Raw genomic sequence first — 23732 nt, forward strand, 5'->3', positions numbered from 1 at the left:
CTGGCAGTCTGGCACTCTGGCAGACAAAGATCTGGTTCTTGGGTAAGTAAAGTCACTGACTGTCAGTCTCAGGACAACAGGGGTTACTTACTTTACATTCCACTAGATAACAGATTCACAAACGGCTTTATAATTAAATGCAGAAGACCAGTGTGTGCCGTGACTCGCTTTTACTTGCTTATTGCACCGGTTTGATAGCTAAGCTTTGTAGTCAACATTCTCCAGCTCTAAATGCATTATAATCTAGAACAGCCCTGCGCATCCCATTGCCATTCTGCATCCCCTGTTCCTTCCTTGCACATATTTTTCAGTTTATTAGTCACCACTTGCCACAACCTATACTTGCCAAGTTGCCTGCCAACTACTGTCTACACTACACGTCTCTTGTTTTCCTAATTCCTCCACTACATCTGTCACTGGTCTCGAGCCCCTGACAATTCCTTTAAATTAATTCAATAAGGATTTATTTATGTCTACGTGTTCCCATTACATCATTAACTATTCTATTGGACTCATTTAGATATATTGAGTTCAGTTCCATGCAAGGCACCAATATCTGCTGTATTACTAATTACTGTCTGTCTCAAAAAACACCAGGGAGACTATTAAAACATTTTTTATAAGAATAGGTAAGTTCCTCTGTTTGGAGAGAACAGTCACAGCTTATGACTAGGCTTTCAAGTTTCTAAGGACAATTAATAAGGTAGCACTAGCTATGAAATAATTACAAACAATGTTAAATTATATAAAAAAAATATATAATAATATTTCATTTTGCCATTTCTCAGACTACTTTAAATTTTCAACAGCATGCACTATGTGAATGAAAATTAACAGTAGGACGCACTAGGGTGTGAGGAAATGAGAGCAGGAAGTGCTGAGCTAATTAAAAAAAGATTTTTATAAAAGTATTACAATGTACTGGATATGTGTAGCCTGATCATTGTAGCTGTTTTATGTTCTTTTTAAGTTCAAAACACATTTTAATTGTTTTTAATTTGCGTATTACAAGATGCCTGAGCTGATCATGTCGGACAGACCGATAATAAATCGTCCCCTAAGTGATATTCTATTGTCTTTTTATCATGCACTTGTTGCAAATCTACTGAATTTACTGGTCCTTTAAAGGGTCATTATAGTTGAAGAATAATATGCTCTAATTTGTTAGAGCATGTCATTTTAACACTATAGACCCTACACTACTGTGTGTTTAACCCCTACAAAGGGGTTCATGATTCAGTATACAAATTCCAAGCATGCAGATCTATGATATGGTAGAAGCTAGAGATTCTTGCAGAAGGTTCTGCCCCATCAATGAACCTAGTCACCCATGGTCACAAAAGAGCTATGAAGACTTCCCATTGTTTCCTATTTCTACGTTTTAAACAGCAGTTATATCACCACAAGAAAACAATATTTAAAGAGAAAAAAAGGAAGGACTAGTTCACCCAAACACAGAATTTAGGTTGTACAAACTAAACAGTAAGAAAAAGAAAGACAAATGAACAATCTCTTTTGTCATTGTGACCAAATGAGTGACCCTCATACAAGTATCTGCTGAATTTGCTTTTGTCATTGTCACCAAATATCTCCCGAATTTGCTGCAGATAGATGGAGCAGTCAAAATTTGTGAGTTCCACTTAGATCAGACCCTTAGCCTTGGATCCCTTTTTGTCAGATACATTCTCAAATTAGATAAGAATCCTGGTCCTGCCACACCGCAATAAATAAAACAAATCTGCAAACCCTTTGTCAGTCAAATATACCTACTTTAGACCTTAGAACAGAATTATTACCCTGCAGTACTTCTGCTAGAAACGTACACAAATCAAATTAACCTCTGTCCCTAAAAACGGGATTAGTAAAGGGTATGATCTGAAAATGAAATTAAATAACATACTTATTTCCACTTCTGGTTTCAACCGCTTATTTTTAATTAGAATTTTTCTCTTGAGTTCATTCGGAGAGGGTAATGCTCGACCTGGTTCAAGCTGAAATGATAAATAAAAATAGTAACAAACATCTACAAAAACCTTGAAGAAATGATTATAATAATATACAATAAAATAATGAAAACATTATACCTCTACTTCAGGACAAACCTTCCAAATTTTTGCGGAACTATTTTATTATTCCCGTGAACTGATACTTCTTCCTTTCTCTGTCACTTAATATTTAACGGTACAATAAAGTATAAATTAAACTTTCATGATTCAGATAGAGCATGCAATTTTGCTTCTGTTATAGAGAGTGCTTCATTTTCTTGGTACTTTTTGTTGAATAGTAAAGCTAGGCAGGCTAAGGAGTATGCACATGTCTTTAAATCCATGGCAGCAGTGTCAGCAACAGTGTTTATAGTAAAACTGCACATTGTTGCTAACAATGCCCCTATAGAGTGTTAATGGTGCTATAGAGTGTTAAAGGTAAAATCAAAATTAATTGTTCATGATTCAGATAGAACATGCAATTTAAACAACTTTTTAATTTACTTCTATTATCAATTTTGCATTGTTTTCTTAGCATCCTTTGTTAAATAGGAAATCCAGGTAGGCTGATAGGCTTTTAGGATTGTGCACATGTCTTCAGCATTCTTTGTAAATAGTGACAGTGTCTGCAACTATGGATAACATTACTATAAACAGTGGTGTCAATCAACCCGATTGTATTTGATCGGGCTGATTTCTATCTGCTGCCCAGAGTAGGCGAACCAGTTATGGAGCAGCGCTCTTTAGACAGCTGCTTCATAACTTCTGAAGGCTTGCACGGAAACAGGGGCAACAAGCTCCATTCAGGGCTTGATAATTCGGCCCCTAGGCTTCTTTCAGCACCTTAGGCAAATGTCAAGTACCACAAACATCTGTATTTCCTGCTGACAAGAATAAAAGTCAAATGGGAAATTACTTTCTTGCGTTGCTTCTTTTTTTCCCTTTAATTTCTGGCAAGATGACACATTTTTCAAAAATATTGTGTTGGTCGACTTATATATTGATATATGTATGTATACAGTGCTTCAACGACAAGTTTAATCAATTAATTATTATAATAGCCCTTTATAATAATAAAACATCAAAGTGAAAAAGTAAAATGTGCCATATTTTCGAAAAGTAATACATTTTTTAAACATTATTTTAATTTAAATATTTTGTATGGCAAGTTTCAGCAGCTAGAACAATCCAAAAAGTTAAATTTGTTTGTTTTTATGTCTGAAAAACGTTTTCCAACGGCTTTGATAAGAGTAGTAAGTAGTTCTCTAAAGATTGGATAAGGCGTAAAGGGACATTATACACTAGATTTTTCTTTGCATATATGTTTTGTATACAATCCATTTATATAGCCCATCTGTGAGTGTTTTTGTAAACGACTCCTGCCGCTCCTGTTTGTCTAATCTGTCTTTTCATATGCAGGGAGGGGGGGGGGGGTTGCCCTTCTTGTTTTACCAACCCCTTTCTCTGGGTGTCCCAGCCTAAGCTCATTAACAGTGCTAAACTGGGAGCATCTAAGTAAGTTTTTAAAATGTTTTATAAAGGATTTTTAGATCAGTATCCGTGCATATTTTTCTTTAAAGCAGTGTCCATTACATACAGTTTTATGAAAATTGGTGTACACTATCCCTTTAATTGGCCCTACAACTCATTTTGGATAGATAAGCTGGAATTCGCCCAATTGTTAAAGGGCCATAATACCCAAATGTTTAAACACTTGAAAAGTGATGCAGCATAGCTGTAAAAAAGCTGACTAGAAAATATCACCTGAACATTTCTATGTAAAAAAGAAAGATATTTTACCTCAAAAGTTTCTCAGTAGCCACATCCCATTGTAAAGGACTTCTAAGCAGCAAATCACTAAGGCCTAGATTTGGAGTTTGGCGGTAAAAGGGCTGTTAACGCTCCGCGGGCTTTTTTCTGGCCCGCACCATAAATTTAACTCTGGTATCGAGAGTTAAAACAAATGCTGTGTTAGGCTCCAAAAAGGAGCGTAGAGCATTTTTACCGCAAAAGCAACTCTCGATACCAGAGTTGCTTACGGACGCGGCCGGCCTCAAAACTTGCTCGTGCACGATTCTCCCATAGGAAAACAATGGGACTGTTTGAGCTGAAAAAAAACCTAACACCTGCAAAAAAGCAGCGTTCAGCTCCTAACGCAGCCCCATTGTTTCCTATGGGGAAACACTTCCTACGTCTGCACCAAACACCCTAACATGTACCCCGAGTCTAAACACCCCTAACCTTACACTTATTAACCCCTAATCTGCCGCCCCCGCTATCGCTGACCCCTGCATATTTTTTTTAACCCCTAATCTGCCGCTCCGTAAAACGCCGCCACCTACGTTATCCCTATGTACCCCTAATCTGCTGCCCTAACATCGCCGACCCCTATGTTATATTTATTAACCCCTAATCTGCCCCCCACAACGTCGCCGACACCTACCTACACTTATTAACCCCTAATCTGCCGAGCGGACCTGAGCGCTACTATAATAAAGTTATTAACCCCTAATCCGCCTCACTAACCCTATCATAAATAGTATTAACCCCTAATCTGCCCTCCCTAACATCGCCGACACCTACCTTCAATTATTAACCCCTAAACTTCCGATCGGAGCTCACCGCTATTCTAATAAATGTATTAACCCCTAAAGCTAAGTCTAACCCTAACACTAACACCCCCCTAAGTTAAATATAATTTACATCTAACAAAATTAATTAACTCTTATTAAATAAATTATTCCTATTTAAAGCTAAATACTTACCTGTAAAATAAATCCTAATATAGCTACAATATAAATTATAATTATATTATAGCTATTTTAGGATTAATATTTATTTTACAGGCAACTTTGTAATTATTTTAACCAGGTACAATAGCTATTAAATAGTTAAGAACTATTTAATAGTTACCTAGTTAAAATAATAACAAATTTACCTGTAAAATAAATCCTAACCTAAGTTATAATTAAACCTAACACTACCCTATCAATAAAATAATTAAATAAACTACCTACAATTACCTACAATTAACCTAACACTACACTATCAATAAATAAATTAAACACAATTGCTAAAAATAAATACAATTAAATAAACTAGCTAAAGTACAAAAAATAAAAAAGAACTAAGTTACAGAAAATAAAAAAATATTTACAAACATAAGAAAAATATTACAACAATTTTAAACTAATTACACCTACTCTAAGCCCCCTAATAAAATAACAAAGCCCCCCAAAATAAAAAATTCCCTACCCTATTCTAAATTAAAAAGGTTACAAGCTCTTTTACCTTACCAGCCCTGACCAGGGCCCTTTGCGGGGCATGCCCCAAGAATTTCAGCTCTTTTGCCTGTAAAAGAATAAATACAATACCCCCCCCCCCCAACATTACAACCCACCACCCACATACCCCTAATCTAACCCAAACCCCCCTTAAATAAACCTAACACTAAGCCCCTGAAGATCTTCCTACCTTGTCTTCACCATCCAGGTATCACCGATCCGTCCTGGCTCCAAGATCTTCATCCAACCCAAGCGGGGGTTGGCGATCCATAATCCGGTCCAGAAGAGGCTCCAAAGTCTTCCTCCTATCCGGCAAGAAGAGGACATCCGGACCGGCAAACATCTTCTCCAAGCGGCATCTTCGATCTTCTTCCATCCGGTGCGGAGCGGGTCCATCTTGAAGCAGGCGACGCGGATCCATCCTCTTCTTCCGATGTCTCCCGACTAATGACGGTTCCTTTAAGGGACGTCATCCAAGATGGCGTCCCTCGAATTCCGATTGGCTGATAGGATTCTATCAGCCAATCGGAATTAAGGTAGGAATTTTCTGATTGGCTGATGGAATCAGCCAATCAGAATCAAGTTCAATCCGATTGGCCGATCCCATCAGCCAATCAGATTGAGCTCGCATTCTATTGGCTGATCGGAACAGCCAATAGAATGCAAGCTCAATCTGATTGGCTGATTGGATCAGCCAATCGGATTGAACTTGATTCTGATTGGCTGATTCCATCAGCCAATCAGAAAATTCCTACCTTAATTCCGATTGGCTGATAGAATCCTATCAGCCAATCGGAATTCGAGGGACGCCATCTTGGATGACGTCCCTTAAAGGAACCGTCATTAGTCGGGAGACATCGGAAAGAAGAGGATGGATCCGCGTCGCCTGCTTCAAGATGGACCCGCTCCGCACCGGATGGAAGAAGATCGAAGATGCCGCTTGGAGAAGATGTTTGCCGGTCCGGATGTCCTCTTCTTGCCGGATAGGAGGAAGACTTTGGAGCCTCTTCTGGACCGGATTATGGATCGCCAACCCCCGCTTGGGTTGGATGAAGATCTTGGAGCCAGGACGGATCGGTGATACCTGGATGGTGAAGACAAGGTAGGAAGATCTTCAGGGGCTTAGTGTTAGGTTTATTTAAGGGGGGTTTGGGTTAGATTAGGGGTATGTGGGGTGGTGGGTTGTAATGTTGGGGGGGGGGGTATTGTATTTATTCTTTTACAGGCAAAAGAGCTGAAATTCTTGGGGCATGCCCCGCAAAGGGCCCTGTTCAGGGCTGGTAAGGTAAAAGAGCTTGTAACCTTTTTAATTTAGAATAGGGTAGGGAATTTTTTATTTTGGGGGGCTTTGTTATTTTATTAGGGGGCTTAGAGTAGGTGTAATTAGTTTAAAATTGTTGTAATATTTTTCTTATGTTTGTAAATATTTTTTTTATTTTCTGTAACTTATTTTTTGTACTTTAGCTAGTTTATTTAATTGTATTTATTTGTAGCAATTGTGTTTAATTTATTTATTGATAGTGTAGTGTTAGGTTAATTGTAGGTAATTGTAGGTAGTTTATTTAATTATTTTATTGATAGGGTAGTGTTAGGTTTAATTATAACTTAGGTTAGGATTTATTTTACAGGTAAATTTGTTATTATTTTAACTAGGTAACTATTAAATAGTTCTTAACTATTTAATAGCTATTGTACCTGGTTAAAATAATTACAAAGTTGCCTGTAAAATAAATATTAATCCTAAAATAGCTATAATATAATTATAATTTATATTGTAGCTATATTAGGATTTATTTTACAGGTAAGTATTTAGCTTTAAATATGAATAATTTATTTATAAGAGTTAATTAATTTCGTTAGATAAAAATTATATTTAACTTAGGGGGGTGTTAGTGTTAGGGTTAGACTTAGCTTTAGGGGTTAATCCATTTATTAGAATAGCGGTGAGCTCCGATCGGAAGTTTAGGGGTTAATAATTGAAGGTAGGTGTCGGCGATGTTAGGGAGGGCAGAATAGGGGTTAATACTATTTATGATCGGGTTAGTGAGGCGGATTAGGGGTTAATAACTTTATTATAGTAGCGCTCAGGTCCGCTCGGCAGATTAGGGGTTAATAAGTGTAGGCAGGTGTCGGCGACGTTGAGGGGGGCAGATTAGGGGTTAATAAATATAATATAGGGGTCGGCGGTGTTAGGGGCAGCAGATTAGGGGTACATAGGGATAACGTAGGTGGCGGCGATTTGCGGTCGGAAGATTAGGGGTTAATTATTGTAAGTAGCTGGCGGCGACGTTGTGGGGGGCAGGTTAGGGGTGAATAAATATAATACAGGGGTCGGCGGGGTTAGGGGCAGCAGATTAGGGGTACATAAGTATAACGTAGGTGGCGGTCGGCAGATTAGGGGTTAAAAATTTTAATCGAGTGGCGGCGGTGTGGGGGGGACCTCGGTTTAGGGGTACATAGGTAGTTTATGGGTGTTAGTGTACTTTTGGTTACAGTAGTTAAGAGCTTTATAAACCGGCGTTAGCCATAAAGCTCTTAACTCCTGCTATTTTCAGGCGGCTGTAATCTTGTCGTTAGAGCTCTAACGCTCACTGCAGAAACGACTCTAAATACCAGCGTTAGAAAGATCCCATTGAAAAGATAGGCTACGCAAATGGCGTAGGGGGATCTGCGGTATGGAAAAAGTCGCGGCTGAAAAGTGAGCGTTAGACCCTTTAATCACTGACTCCAAATACCAGCGGGCGCCCCAAAACCAGCGTTAGGAGCCTCTAACGCTGGTTTTGACGGCTACCGCCGAAACTCTAAATCTAGGCCTATGTCTGTCCCAGGACAGCGGAAGTAACGAGCATTCGTGCACACTCATCTTATTTCCCTATTCAGTGTAAGGAAGTTTACAATGAAATCTCATGAGAGTTAAGTGAAATCTCATGAGATCACAGTAAAAGAGTTCATGACCTCAGCACTGTTGATGCTGATTGGCTGCTGTTCATTTCTTCATTTTTTTATTTTTTTTTACCTGCAGCTGGGCAAAAGCTGAGTATAGCTTTTTACACAGAACTTACTTTGCTGAGCTGAGGAAATTGTGAGGTAAAATATCTTCCTTTATTACATAGAGATGCTCAGGTGATATTTTACCTGTCAGCTTTTTACAGTTATACTGCATCAGTTTCAAGTGATTTAGCATATGAGTATTATGTCCCTTTAAGCATTTGATATTGTTTTTCTCCATTTTAAAGTTATCAGAAATTATATTAAAATGGCTCAATGTAGAGTATATGAAGGATCATAATTTGAAAACAAATTATAGGACCAAGAAAAATGTGTCAAAAAATGATCAGCATTAGGTCATTATTTAATATTGTTTAGTTTAGACTTTTAGAAGTTTAGCATTTAATTCTTTGGCTAGATGCATTGCAAACTACTATAGAGGCAAAAGGTTTTAAACAAGGTTAACAAATGTAAACTTTTAACTATATTTATTTCATATAAATTACCTGTAGCAACATATTTTTTTTTAATCTATTTGTTTTTCAGATATTTTAACCATTTGGCAATGTATAAACCTCTTTAGGTTTTGCTTTTGGTAAACTATAGAATATTAATTATAAAACAGAGACGTCCTAGCAGAAGTCTTAGTATATACTGCCACATAGCCACGTACAAACTTTAATTGGAAAAAACTTCCAATTTAAGTGTGGTAAACTCAAAGACGGTAAAATAATTAAAAATGCCTGGGGACATGCATAAGGCTATCTATGAAATAAGTAACATGTAATATGGGTAAAGTTGATGGGCTTTTTGGTTCTTATCTAACGTCAAATTTGTTTATATGTTTTTATGAAAGTTTCACCAATGTCTAAAGCTCTCTAGTGCAGTTTTTAAAGGTTTCTTAATTACAAAAAAATCATTTACAAATGTTAAAACAAGGAAAATAAATCTATCTCTTACCGTGACTTAAAAAAATGTGAAACCATAATATTTTATTCTATTATTTGAAACATCTATTCCTGACTATAATCTTCATGTATCACCAGGTGGCAGTAAGCACTAAGCTTGTATTCTGCTTTCCCATATTATGACTAGCAAAGCAGGAAAGTAAATACAAAAACAAAAAATTGATCTCCCAAACAGCAAAAAAAAAAGGGCTTAAATAAAGGAATACATACCGGATATGGTTCAAGGGGCTGCTTTAGCAGGAGATCTCCAAATATTTCTTCACAATATTTGGGACATTTTGTACTGTTGATATTTGCTGACAAGTAATAGAGGTAAATCATTATTACAAATGTATATAGAATCTGACACATTCAATAGCACTGTATAAAAATATGCTGTTAAGAAGCTCATAAATTCCTTTATTACAATCATGTTTGCTGTAGAAGGCAGGGTTTGGAGAAAAACCTGGCAAATAACTTACCATTTAGAATGGGAGTCACTAGTCAGTAATTTATTAGCCCATTCAATATTAAATATAGGAACATTCCTCATTTTTTTTTACTAGGCAAAAAAAAGAAAAATAGTCAGTTTATGTTTGTTTGTTTTTTACCAGGAGGACAGGTTCTGAATGCTGGAAAATGTCTCCATGGAGGAGCAAATAAGCTCTGATCTGGATAAAAATCTTCCTATCCACCATACAGGATGTTGGAGATAATTGTGGCATTGCTAAAAAAAAAAATTCCTTGTGACTCCCAATGACTGTATATAATATACACTACATGGCCAAAAGTGGACACCTGATCATCAAATAGACTTTTGTAAAAAGGAATCACAAACAAGGGTGCATCCTAGTGTAACACTGATGATATGTGAGATTGGTATATACTTATCAAAACATACTCACAAGTGTGGCAGCACCCAAATTGTGCTTAGTGGGGCGTACTGGGAACTCTCAATGTCCCAGCTCACTGATCCAAAGAGCAGGGGAAATCCTCTTGACTGCTCCTATTGCTGTGAGCTGGATAATTAAAGCTCAGACTTCCAAAAAACCTCAAAAAATAACGATTTTATTTTACAAATTTGTTTTAAAAAACAAAAGAGCACAACATGTACCCCATGTATATTAAAAAAAAAGTAGTGCAACGCGTTTCTTAGCTCTCCTGTTTCCTCAGGCTTCTGTTAGTTCTCTGGAAGTACTGGCTTTTAAATTAAAGACTATCCAATCACCAAACATTTAGATACCCCACCCACTAATACAGGTGTGGTTACCTTAATTATCTTTTCCCTTTAAAACCACAACGTATTCTCCTAATGTCAGATGTTATGCTAGATTCATTTGTATACAATATTAGCACAGATGTATAATTCACAATCCTATCAAATGATAACTTAATAAATATATATTCATATAACTATAATAACTTTCAAACAGTCCACATAGATGTTTACAAATCTACTATTCTTCAGATGTAATAATCATGTCCCCCATCATGTGCTTGATATCTGCCATTAAAAATAACCTTTTTTAATACACCATGATCTGAATACCAAGAATCTTGGCTAACCAATGAGGGGCAGGTAACATCTATGCAGTCAAAACACTTCTATTTAAAAACATTTAATTTTTTTATTGATGGCAACATAGTATAAAAATACACAAGATTCTTTGCAATTCCTATTATGGTTATTAAAAAAGGTTATTTTTAATGGCAGATATCAAGAACACGATGGAGGACATGATTATTACATCTGAAGAATAGTAGATTTGTAAACATCTGTGTGGACTGTTTGACAGTTAGTATGGTTATATAAATATATATTTTTTATTAAGTTATCATTGATAGAATTGTGAATTATACATCTGTGCTAATATTGTATACAAATGAATCTAACATAACATCTGACATTAGGAGAATAAGTTGTGGTTTTAAGGGAAGAGGTAATTAAGGTAACACACCTGTATTAGTGGGTGGGGTATCTAAATATTTGGTGATTGGATAATCTTTCATTTAAAAGCCAGTACTTCCCGAGAATTACAGAAGCCTGAGGAACAGCCAGGAGAGCTGAGAAACGCGTTGTACATTTTTTTTTTTTAGGGGTACATGTTGTACTCTTTCGTTTTTTAAAACAAATTTGTAAAATAAAATCTTATTTTTTGAGATTTTTGGAAGTCTGAGCATTAATTATCCAGCTCACAGCAATAGGAGCAGTCAAGAGGATTTACCCTGCTCTTTGAATCAGTGAGCTGGGACACTGAGAGTTCCCAGTATGCCAACTAAGCACAACTGGGTGCTTGCCACACTTGTTAGTATGTTTTGATAAGTTTATACAATCTCACATATCATCAGTGTTACACTAGGCGGCACCCTTGTTTGTGATTCCTTTTCACAGAAGTCTATTGGAGCGAGCATTGTTTTTACACACAGGAGCAGCCATCAATTATCATTCTCCCTGATCCAGGGAAGGAATCCATACGGAGTTCTTGGAAAGACAGAATACCATTGGACTTTTTTTTTATCAGATAAGACATTATTTACACCTATTTGAGTTTATGTGCATAGGTGTTAATATTTACACCCTTTTTTATTTTTAAGTGTGTATCTTATTCTGTGTTTTTATTTCATGCACACAGGTGTTTATTAATGATTTTTTTTTATTTTGTTTAATTATTAATAGTATTTTTATTTATTATTATTTTTATAGATTGTTGATTTTTTACTATATTATCTTTTTCACTTCACTTTGTGCAGGAGACAATTGAGTCTCATATCAAACCAGGTGATTGGTAAATAGCGACCCCTAGAGTTCTCTTTGTTGTCAACAGTTGAGATCACCTAATCATCAAAATGTGAGCTTGCTAGACCTACCATTCCAAAACCATGGACATTAATATGGTGCTGCCCCCCCCCCTTTGTTGCTATAAACAGATGCCATTCTTATGGGAAGGCTTTCCGCAACATTTTGGATTTTTACATGTAAATGTCTTCCTATTCAGCCAAAAGAGCATTTTGTGAAGTCAGGCACTGATGTTGCATGAGAAGGTCTAGATCATAATCGGCATTCCAATTCATCTCAAGAGTGTTCAGCGGATTCAGATCAGGGTTCTGAGCAGGCCCCTCAAGTTCCTCCACATCAAACTCAACAAACAATGTCTTCATGGACTTCAATTTGTGCATAGAAAAACTGGAAAATAATCTCCCCAAACTGTTTACACAAAGTTGGAAGTACACAATTGCCTAAAATGTCTTTGAATCCTGTGGCAATAAGATAACCCTTCACTGGAACTAAAACACCTAGCCCAACCCTGACAGCCCCAGACCATTATCCCTCCCCCTCAAATTTTTTACAGTAAGCACTATGCATTCTGGTAACTAGTGTTCTCCTGGCATCCGCCAGATTGTTTCATCAGACTGCCAGATAGTGAAATGTGAGTCTTCACTCCAGAAAACATGTTTTGCCTGCTCCAGAGTCAGTGGTGACAAGCTTAACACCACTCCAGCCAATACTTGACATTACGCATGTTGATGTGAGGCTTGTGTACAGATTCTTAGCCATTGAAATCCATTTCATGAGCCCTTAACACACACTTCTTGAGCTGATGTTATTTCAGAAGCTGTTAGGTTCTCAGCATAAAAAAAGTTTATTGATGTCTGTTCTTTTTTTTGTTTTGTTTTGTTAAATATGTGATCCTATCCACTAGCGCTAATTTAATGGGATGTTATGCAATTTGTTCTATAAAAAAAGACTAAAATGTTAAATTTTTACATCAATGTGCACAGTGGGGAATTTCATTGAATTCCTTTCATCTGACTATTAAGCTGTTGAGCACAGAAATTAATGCCACTTCAAACCAGGTGGATTTATTGAAGAGAAACAAACTAAAAATGTACTTTTGATGTGTAAAAATGTAATTTATAGCTATCCATGCTAAACAACATCAGTGGTTCTGTCACCTGTGAAAATCCACACCTGATTTAAGAACACTGAGGATTGATATTGAGGGCACAGTTATTTATCTATAATATGAGAAATTATAAAGATAATCTGCAAAAAAGAACGGCACCCAGATTTATTTTACAAATTCTCACTGAAAGCATGGGACATAATCTACCAGCATTACTTTTAGCCTACAGAATTTAGTAAGGTCACATTCAATATTCTTTCTGTCCAGATGTGTCCAAGATTGCCGCAAAATAAAGTTAAATGGTTACAAAATTCATACTTTATGCAATATCTAATGCCCTTTGTCTTTTGATTATAGTTATACGATTCATAATATCCATTATGAGCACTGTTTAAATTTCATTAAATGGATAGTAAAGTCCAAATTAAACTTTCATGATTCAGATAGGGCTTGTACATTTAAACAACTTTCTACTTTACTTTTATTATAAAATTTGCTTTGTACTCTTTGTTATCTTAGTTGAAAGCTAAACCTAGGTAGGCTCATATGCTAATTTCTAAGCCCTTGAAGGCTGCCTCTTTTCTGAATGTATTTGACAGGTTTTCACAGCTAGATGGAATTAGTTCATGTGTTTCATATAAATAACATTGTGCTCATGCACTTGGAGTTATTTAAGAGTTAGCACTAATTTCCTGAAATGTAAGTCTGTCAAAAGATCTGAGATAAGGAGGCAGTCTACAGAAGCTTAGATACAAGGTAATTACAGAGGTAAAATGTAATATTTCTATAACAGTGTTGGTAATGCAAAAACTGGGGAATGGTAAAAAAAATGGATTATCTATCTTTTTAAACAATAAAATTTTTGGTGTTTACTATACCTTATATTAATTTAATGAATTAATATTCAAATATCACAACATAATGTGTTATACAAAGTGTGTGTTTTTTTTTCTGAAGATGATTTTTTGGTGTGCTTTGGGTCATTGTCTTGTTTCCTCACCAAACCTCTCTTTTGATTGAGGTCATAGACTGCTGCCCTTGCATTCACCTGTAAAATGTCTTCATATCTTTGAATCCATTGCTTCCCAATGACTGCATGGTGTCCAGGCCCTAAGGCATTAAAGCAACCCAAAACCGGGATGCTCCCCACATGCTTCACAGTTAGAATGAGTACAAAATAGCAGATCATGGGGGGTAGTTATCAACGTGTCAACTTTCCTACCTTCGCCGGCCAATACGCCCGGCCTAAGCTCGCCTCACAATCGCCGCCGGCGGACCTGAAAAAATTCGCCTAAGTTATCAAGTAAAGCTGTCAAAAAGCCGCGGGCGATGAGCAGCGGACTGTGAGAGTTATCACTCATCCGATCTCGCTGCTCTTTGGCTGTTTGACAGCTTTCTTGCTAGCCTGTCACTAAGCACTCACACTAAACTGCACTGTTCTACCCCCCTATACCGGCGCCCCCCCGCAACTAAATAAAGTTACTAACCCCTAAACCGCCGCTCCTAGACCCTGCCGTAACTCTGATAAATGTATTAACCCCTAAACCGCTGCTCCTAGACCCTGCCGCAACTCTGATAAATGTATTAACCCCTAAACCGCCGCTCCTAGAGCCCTGCCGCAACTCTGATAAATGTATTAACCCCTTAAAACCGCCGCTCCTAGACCCCTGCTGCAACTCTGATAAATGCATTAACCCCTAAACCGCCGCTCCCGGACACCGCTGCCACCTACATTATACCTATTAACCCTATCCTGCCCCCCCCTACACCGTCTCCACCTATAATAAATTATATTACCCCCTATCCTGCCCCCCACTACACCGTCGCCACCTATAATAAATTTATTAACCCCCTATCCTGACCCCCTACAAACCGTCGCCACCTATAATAAATTTATTAACCCCTATACTGCTCCCCCCTACACCGTCGCCACTATAATAAATGTATTAACCCCTATCCTGGCCCCCCCTACACCATCGCCACCTATAATAAATTTATTAACCCCTATCCTGCCCCCCCTACATCTTTGCCACCTATAATAAATTATTAACCCCTATCCTGCCCCCCCATACAACCGCCGCCACTGTAATAAAATTATTAACCCCTAAAACCTAAGTCTAACACTAACCCTAACACCCCCCTAACTTAAAATATTAATAAATAAATCTAAATAATATTTCTATTATTAACTATGTTAATCCTAATTTAAAAGTGTTAGATTGAGCTCGCATTCTATTGGCTGATCGGAACAGCCAATAGAATGCAAGCTCAATCTGATTGGCTGACTGGATCAGCCAATCGGATTGAACTTGAATCTGATTGGCTGATTCAATCAGCCAATCAGATTTTTCCTACCTTAATTCCGATTGGCTGATAGAATCCTATCAGCCAATCGGAATTGAAGGGACGCCATCTTGGATGACGTCCTTAAAGGAGCCTTCATTCGTCGGTAGTCCGTCGGGAAAGAAAGGATGTTCCGTGTCGGCGGGATGAAGATTCAAGACCCGGCTTTCGAAGGATGACCTCGCCCGGATAGAAGACTTCTTCAGCGCCTCTTGGAAGATGACATCGACTGGATGGAAGATTTACTTCAGCGCCGCTTGGAGGATCACTTCATCGGATGGAAGATTTCTTCAGCGCCCCTTGGATGATCACTTCTGCCGGTCCGGATGTCCTCTTCAGTCCATCTGTGGCTCGGCTGAGTGAAGACGACTCAAGGTAGGATGATCTTCAGGGGATTAGTGTTAGGTTATTTTTAAGGGGGTTTGGGTTAGATTAGGGGTATGTGGGTGGTGGTTTTAATGTTGGGGGGGTTGTATTTTTCTTTTACAGGCAAAAGAGCTGAACTCTTTGGGGCATGCCCCCACAAAAGGCCCTTTTAAGGGCTGGTAAGGTAAAAGAGCTTTGAACTTTTTTAATGTAGAATAGGGTAGAGGCATTTTTTTATTTTGGGGGTGTTTGTTATTTTTATTAGGGGGGCTTAGATTAGGTGTAAGTAGCTTCAAATTGTTGTAATATTTTTTTAAATGTTTGTAACTTATTTTTTTTATTTTTTTGTAACTTAGCTTTTTTTATTTTTTGTACTTTAGTTAGTTTATGTAATTGTATTTAATTGTAGTTATTTGTAGTTAATTTATTTAATTATTTTAATGATAGTGTAGTGTTAGGTTTAATTGTAACTTAGGTTAGGATTTATTTTACAGGTAATTTTGTATTTCTTTTAGCTAGGTAGTTATTAAATAGTTAATAACTATTTAATAACTATTCTAACTAGCTAAAATAAATACAAAGTTACCTGTAAAATAAATATAAATCCTAAGATAGCTACAATGTAAATTATTAATTATATGTAGCTATCTTAGGGTTTATTTTACAGGTAAGTATTTAGTTTTAAATAGGAATAATTTATTAAAGTATTGTGTAGTGTTAGGTGTAATTGTAACTTAGGTTAGTTTTTTAGTTTACAGGTACATTTCTCTTTATTTTAGCTAGGTAAGCTATTAAATAGTTAATAACTATTTAATAGCTATTGTACCTAGTTAAAATAAATTGAAAGGTACCTGTAAAATAAAAATAAATCCTAAGATAGCTACAATATAATTATTATTTATATTGTAGCTATATTAGGGTTTTATTTTAAAGGTAAGTATTTAGTTTTAAATAGGATTAATTTAGTTCATAATAGAAATATGATTTAGATTTATTTAATTAATATTTAAGTTAGGGTTAGTGTTAGACTTAGGTTTAGGGGTTAATAAATTTATTACAGTGGTGGCGGGTGTAGTGGGGGGCAGGATAGGGGTTAATAAATGTATTATAGGTGGCGACGGTTGTAGGGGGGGGCAGATTAGGGTGTTAATAAATTTAATATAGGTTGCGGCAGGGTCAGGTTCGCGGCGGTTTAGGGGTTAAACTATTTATTTATTTGCGGCGAGGTGCGGGATCGGCAGGATAGGGGTTAATAACATTATTATAGTGGGGCAGTATAAGGGGTTACTAGGTATCATGTAGTTGGCGGTGGGCTCCGGGAGCGGCAGTTTAGGGGTTAATATGTATAGAGTAGATTGCGGTGGGGCTCCGTGAGCGGCGGTTTAGGGGTTAATCATTTTATTTAGTTGCGGCGGGTGTAGGGGGGGACAGATTAGGAGTGTTTAGACTCGGGGTACATGTTAGGGTGTTAGGTGCAGACATCTCCCATAGAAATCAATGGGATATCTGGCAGCAGCGAACTTGTACTTTCGCTATGGTCAGACTGCCATTGATTCCTATGGGATCCGCCGCCTCCAGGGGTGGCGGTTGAAAACCAGGTGCGCTGGGGCCGTTAAAAGTGCCGAGCGTACCTGCTAGTTTTTTAATAACTAGCAAAAGTAGCCAGATTGTGCCGCACTTGTGTGCGGAACATCGGTAGTGACGTAAGAATCGATCTGTGTCGGACTGAGTCCCGGCGGATCGAAGTTTACGTCACAAAATTCTACTTTTGCCGGTCCTCTAGCCTTTGATAACTAAGGCGATCAGGCCTTGCCACAAATACGCTGCGGATTCCAGCGTATTTGAGGTTGACGCTTGATAACTACCCCCCCATGTCCTGCTTGCACATCGATAAATTGCCGACAGCATACGCTCTCGGCATTTATAATTGCACCATCAGTTCTTGTGAACTGCTGGTGCAAGGCCGCCCTTCAGATTCATGGGCAGGGGGTGTCAATTAACCCGATCGTATTCAATCGGGCTGATATCTTCTGTCTTTAGACGACAGCCTTATAACTTCTGTTTCTGGTGAGATTGAGACTGGAAGAATGCACTTGTATAGCACTTCTAATTCCCCTGAATTATTTAGACATCAAAATGTACGAACAGGACCAAAAGGTAGAATTCTAAAATTAAAACATAACTTTATTACTACAAAGGTTAGATAAAATTATTGTGTAAATGTGTGAAGTTTAAAAACACATAAAAACTCGAATTAGAGTTATTATGGCTCTGATAGAGCATTCAATATGATATGGGCATAATTAGGAGCAACCTGGATGAATAGTATTAATACAGTGAGTGAATATTACTGATTATCGAGAAAAAAGTTGTTATTGGATCTTTATGTAATTCCCTTGTTTTATAGCACTGGTTAGTGTGCCCAATTAAAGGTTGTATCAAGTTGTGTTGAGTATTCACACTATAATGTGGGTGGATGTGCCCACCTGACAAGCTGGTTTGATTATCAAGAATGTTTTTTTCTAAAAAATTATAGATGTGTGATATATTAGCTCTTATATTATAGTTATGTGATGTTTGGTTCTTAAGATAGAGAACCTCTTATACAACAATAATGAGCTCTAGAAAATACCCATTATTTAAATTGTAATGGTGCAGTATTACTCAGTGGGTATACATGTACCTGTACAAAAGTGTTAAATGATACGTCTTAGACCCTGCACGCTCAAGTATAGATTTTCAGTGAATTATGATAGATATAACTTCATGCAGTACTTGGGTCCTTTAATATGCCTTGCTGTATTGGGTCTTTAATTAGAGCAAAGTAATTATTGTACCTTTATAAGCATATATCTCTAAATAGTTTATAAATTTACACCACTTCATGTATATATACATACACTAATCCTTGATAATATAGTACAGTAACTTAGCTCTTGAGTAAGACTTGCCCTTATTCAGGCTTGCCCAAGGTGTTTGCGTGATAAATTTCGCTGTTTATACTGTTGTTATTAAAGTCCTGTATGACTTTGCTTGACGTTAATGTATTGAGTTCATTATTCACTAAAGTACTGTAATCACAGATTTTACATATGCAGGTGAAACTGGATAAATTGTAAATCCCCACTGATGATTATAGTTAGTTTTATATTGAGTATTAAGTGGTTATGAGGTTATGCTAGTGAACACACTTGTGATGTATTATAACACCACTTTCTAATAGAATCTAAAGGTTATTTAGCCTTTACCCTAGTTATTCACGTCATCCACTTCACACTAAGTGGGTTTATGAATTGGTGATACTGTATTATATTTCTTGTGAAAAGATTACAATTTTACAATTACAAAAGCCAATATTGATATAAATATAAATATATATATATTATATATATATATATATATATACATCAAATGGAGTTCGCAAACCCATGAGAGGGTTAATTTATATATAAGGTGTAACCAGGCTGTTTGTGGAACTACTGAGAGCCATATTTTGGGCATTGAAACTGTTCACTTATTTAAAGGTCCTAAAATATCACAATCCACACATATGTATCACTGAATGAGCTAAACTTGTTAGCCTTTTGTTGGTCTTTACATAATTATTTACATCATCCACTTCACACTAAATACTGTGATTAACTATAGTTAATCTCTGTAAGCTTATGTATTAGCGATAATATGTTATATTACTTGTGGAAAATTACCAAGTTACGATTACTAAGTCTTACGTTGTATATATATTTCAACTTAAATTTTAAGTTCTAAAACCCAGAAAGGATTTAATCACATACACTATATAACCAGGCCTGCTTGTTAAACTGCTGGGAGCCTTATTGTGGCTGACGCTGTTTGATTATTCAAAAATGCCGTGCTGTCGCAACCCATACATAAGTTTCACTGAATGGGCTGTACTAATACTTATTAGCACTAATGACTAAGAATCAATTTTGGCGTATGCCAAACCCAGAGTTAATAATGCCCAGAAGTATATTAGTAGTTTTTCTGTTAGACAAGTTAATATTCCATTTTAAAAAGACAAACAGGGTATTTAAACAACACCCTTCCCTAACATGTTTCGCAGATAGCGTTCGGCTTTTCAAAGGACCCTTTGGTAATTATGTGTAATTGTAATTATTGTAATCTTTTCACAAGAAATATAATACAGTATCGCCAATTCATAAACCCACTGAGTGTGAAGTGGATGACGTGAATAACTACTTTTTTTACTCGGTAATCAGTAATATTCACTCACTGTATTAATACTATTCATCCGGGTTGCTCCCAATTATGCCCATATTATATGAATGCTCTACCATAGCCGTAATAACGCTAATTCGTATTTTTATGTGTTTTTAAACTGCACACATTACACCAGTGATTTTATCTAACCTTTGTAGTAATAAAAGTTATGTTTTAATTTAGAATTCTACCTTTTGGTCCTGGTTCGTACATTTGATGTCTAAATAATTCAGGGGAATTAGAAGTGCTATACAAGTGCATTCTTCCAGTCTCAATCCCTCCAGTGATTTAGACTTTACTTGGCAAGTTGCTTTTATGCACAAGCACTCTAGCTCACAAGGTATATATATTAATAAAACCAGACGGAGTCACCCCCATTCTATTTAGTAGTGCTTATTGCTATTCTTTTTTGAATACATCTGTTTCTGGTGAGCCTGAAGGCTTGCTGGAAACACGGGGGCATCAAGCTCCATACGGAGCTTGATAAATATGCCCATAGTGTTTGTGCATTTTTGCAAGAAAGTTAAGCTTTTGTCTCAGCTGTCCACAGCACATTTTACCAGAAGTGTTGTGGAACATCCAAGTGGTCTTGAGCAAATTTGAGACGCCACAATGCTTTTTTAGAAATAAGTGGTTTTTCTTTGTGGGTGTCCTTCCATGAACACCATTCTTGTTCACACCTGAACAAAGATTTTCACAGTATGTAGATTTTTCTGGAAGAATTTTTACTTTTGCAGGATGTCCACTCCTAGGAAGAGTAGACAGTCCTGAATTTCTCAATTTGTAGACAATTTGTCTTACCATGGGATTGACGAAACCCAGGTTTTAGTAATACTTTTGTAACCTTTTCCAGTTTTGGGCATCTCTATAATGCGTCTAAGGTCCTGTGAGAACTATTTTTTATTAACCAGGCTTTGTGTGCCTTTCTTTAAAGGGAAGGTCATCTGGGCAACACACACTTCTAATTACTTCTTAATTAAAAATCTACTTCTTAATTCTTAATTAAAAATCCTGACTCTAAATTTCTTTTTTGGAGAAGTCATTAACGCAAAGGTTCACTACATTGTCCAGCCTGCACTGTAAATTATTAAAATTTTGAAAAGTCCATTTATTTGTGTATTATTAGTTTAGTCAGACTGTGTTTATGCATAAAATGTGACCTGGTCTTCATCTAAGTCACAATTATAGACAATCAATGCAGAAATCCAGGTAATTCCAAAAGGGTTGAAAATCTTTTTCTTGCAGCTGTATACTACAACTTGTTATTTAGGGATATACAATTAGTTTTGTGCATTGTGTAATACTAAATAAAGGTAGGTGAATACAAAATAAAGAATACATTAAACAAGTAGTAAGGCAAATATATATTATCAATACACTTATTGTATACTATTGTATGATTGTTATATATAGTTTGCAATATTAAAGTTTTATAAAAAGAAAAAAAATATATATATATTGCTACAGACTTTGTTCACATACAGTAGAGTTTCCTTATGCTTTGCATGACAGATTTCTGTAGTATTTCAAAACATTTTGGAACTTGGGAACCCATTAATAAAAAAATGCTCTGATCTATTTCTAGTGATGGGCGAATGTGATGAAAGTGTAATTCATTTGATAGAACGAATAGTCCTGTGGACATTCGTTTTTGGACAATCAAATGTTGATAAGAATGAAACTCCATTAAAATTTAGTTTTCAAATGTTATTTTCCTTTTCAAATGTTTAGAATTAGATTGAATATCCACATTAAAAATTTCTATAGTAACATTCAATTTAGGGAATTTAGTAAATTGATACATAATAGATACAAATATATCAATTTGAATGTTTTTATTTAGATTATTGGATAATTCAAATATTAAATTTAAAGAGAACATTAGAAATACTAATATAAATATATATATATATTATTAGAATATTTGGAATATTACATTTAAAGAAAGCATTAGAAATACTATTACATTAAACAAATGTTGAATGTTGTACAAACATTCGAAATTCAAAACAAATAAATGAATGTGTTAAAAACAGTAATTTATGCTTACCTGATAAATTACTTTCTCCAACGGTGTGTCCGGTCCACGGCGTCATCCTTACTTGTGGGATATTCTCTTCCCCAACAGGAAATGGCAAAGAGTCCCAGCAAAGCTGGTCACATGATCCCTCCTAGGCTCCGCCCACCCCAGTCATTCGACCGACGGACAGGAGGAAATATATATAGGAGAAACCATATGATACCGTGGTGACTGTAGTTAGAGAAAATAATTCATCAGACCTGATTAAAAAAACCAGGGCGGGCCATGGACCGGACACACCGTTGGAGGAAAGTAATTTATCAGGTAAGCATAAATTCTGTTTTCTCCAACATTGGTTTTCCCGGTCCACGGCGTCATCCTTACTTGTGGGAACCAATACCAAAGCTTTAGGACACGGATGAAGGGAGGGAGCAAATCAGGTCACCTAAATGGAAGGCACCACGGTTTGCAAAACCTTTCTCCCAAAAATAGCCTCTGAAGAAGCAAAAGTATCAAATTTGTAAAATTTGGCAAAAGTGTGCAGTGAAGACCAAGTCGCTGCCTTACATATCTGGTCAACAGAAGCCTCGTTCTTGAAGGCCCATGTGGAAGCCACAGCCCTAGCGGAGTGAGCTGTGATTCTTTCAGGAGGCTGCCGTCTGGCAGTCTCATAAGCCAATCGGATAATGCTTTTAAGCCAAAAGGAAAGAGAGGTAGAAGTCACTTTTTGACCTCTCCTTTTACCAGAATAAACAACAAACAAGGAAGATGTTTGTCTGAAATCTTTAGTAGCCTCTAAATAGAACTTTAGAGCACGGACAAAGTCCAAATTGTGCAACAAACGTTCCTTCTTTGAAACTGGATTCGGACACAAAGAAGGTACAACTATCTCCTGGTTAATATTTTTGTTAGAAACAACTTTAGGAAGAAAACCAGGCTTAGTAAGCAAAACCACCTTATCTGCATGGAACACCAGATAAGGAGGAGAACACTGCAGAGCAGATAACTCTGAAACTCTTCTAGCAGAAGAAATTGCAACCAAAAACAAAACTTTCCAAGATAGTAACTTAATATCAACGGAATGTAAGGGTTCAAACGGAACCCCTTGAAGAACTGAAAGAACTAGATTTAAACTCCAGGGAGGAGTCAAAGGTCTGTAAACAGGCTTGATCCTAACCAGAGCCTGAACAAATGCTTGAACATCTGGCATAGCTGCCAGTTGTTTGTGTAGTAAGACAGATAAAGCAGAAATCTGTCCCTTTAGAGAACTTGCAGATAATCCTTTCTCCAAACCTTCTTGTAGAAAGGATAGAATCTTAGGAATCTTTATCTTGTTCCATGGCAATCCTTTGGATTCACACCAACAGATATATTTTTTCCATATTTTATGGTAAATTTTTCTAGTTTACAGGCTTTCTAGCCTGAATCAGAGTATCTATTACAGAATCTGAAAACCCACGCTTTGATAAAATCAAGCGTTCAATCTCCAAGCCGTCAGCTGGAGGGAAACCAGATTCGGATGTTCGAATGGACCTTGAACAAGAAGGTCCTGTCTCAAAGGTAGCTTCCATGGTGGAGCCGATGACATATTCACCAGGGCTGCATACCAAGTCCTGCGTGGCCACGCAGGAGCTATCAAGATCACCGAAGCC

At 36.8% G+C, this 23732-nt stretch overlaps 1 protein-coding gene across 1 annotated transcript in view; it reads right to left on the minus strand.

Moving 5' to 3' along the window:
* PLCB4 (phospholipase C beta 4) overlaps positions 1–23732 on the minus strand; it is a 788735-nt gene that overhangs the window by 173725 nt on the left and 591278 nt on the right. The window contains 3 exon segments of the mRNA XM_053712158.1: positions 1901–1991; positions 9436–9495; positions 9497–9521. Of these exon segments, the coding sequence (XP_053568133.1) occupies positions 1901–1991; positions 9436–9495; positions 9497–9521 (176 nt within the window).

Source organism: Bombina bombina, chromosome 4, assembly GCF_027579735.1.
Source record: "Bombina bombina isolate aBomBom1 chromosome 4, aBomBom1.pri, whole genome shotgun sequence".
Taxonomy (NCBI): Eukaryota; Metazoa; Chordata; class Amphibia; order Anura; family Bombinatoridae; genus Bombina; species Bombina bombina.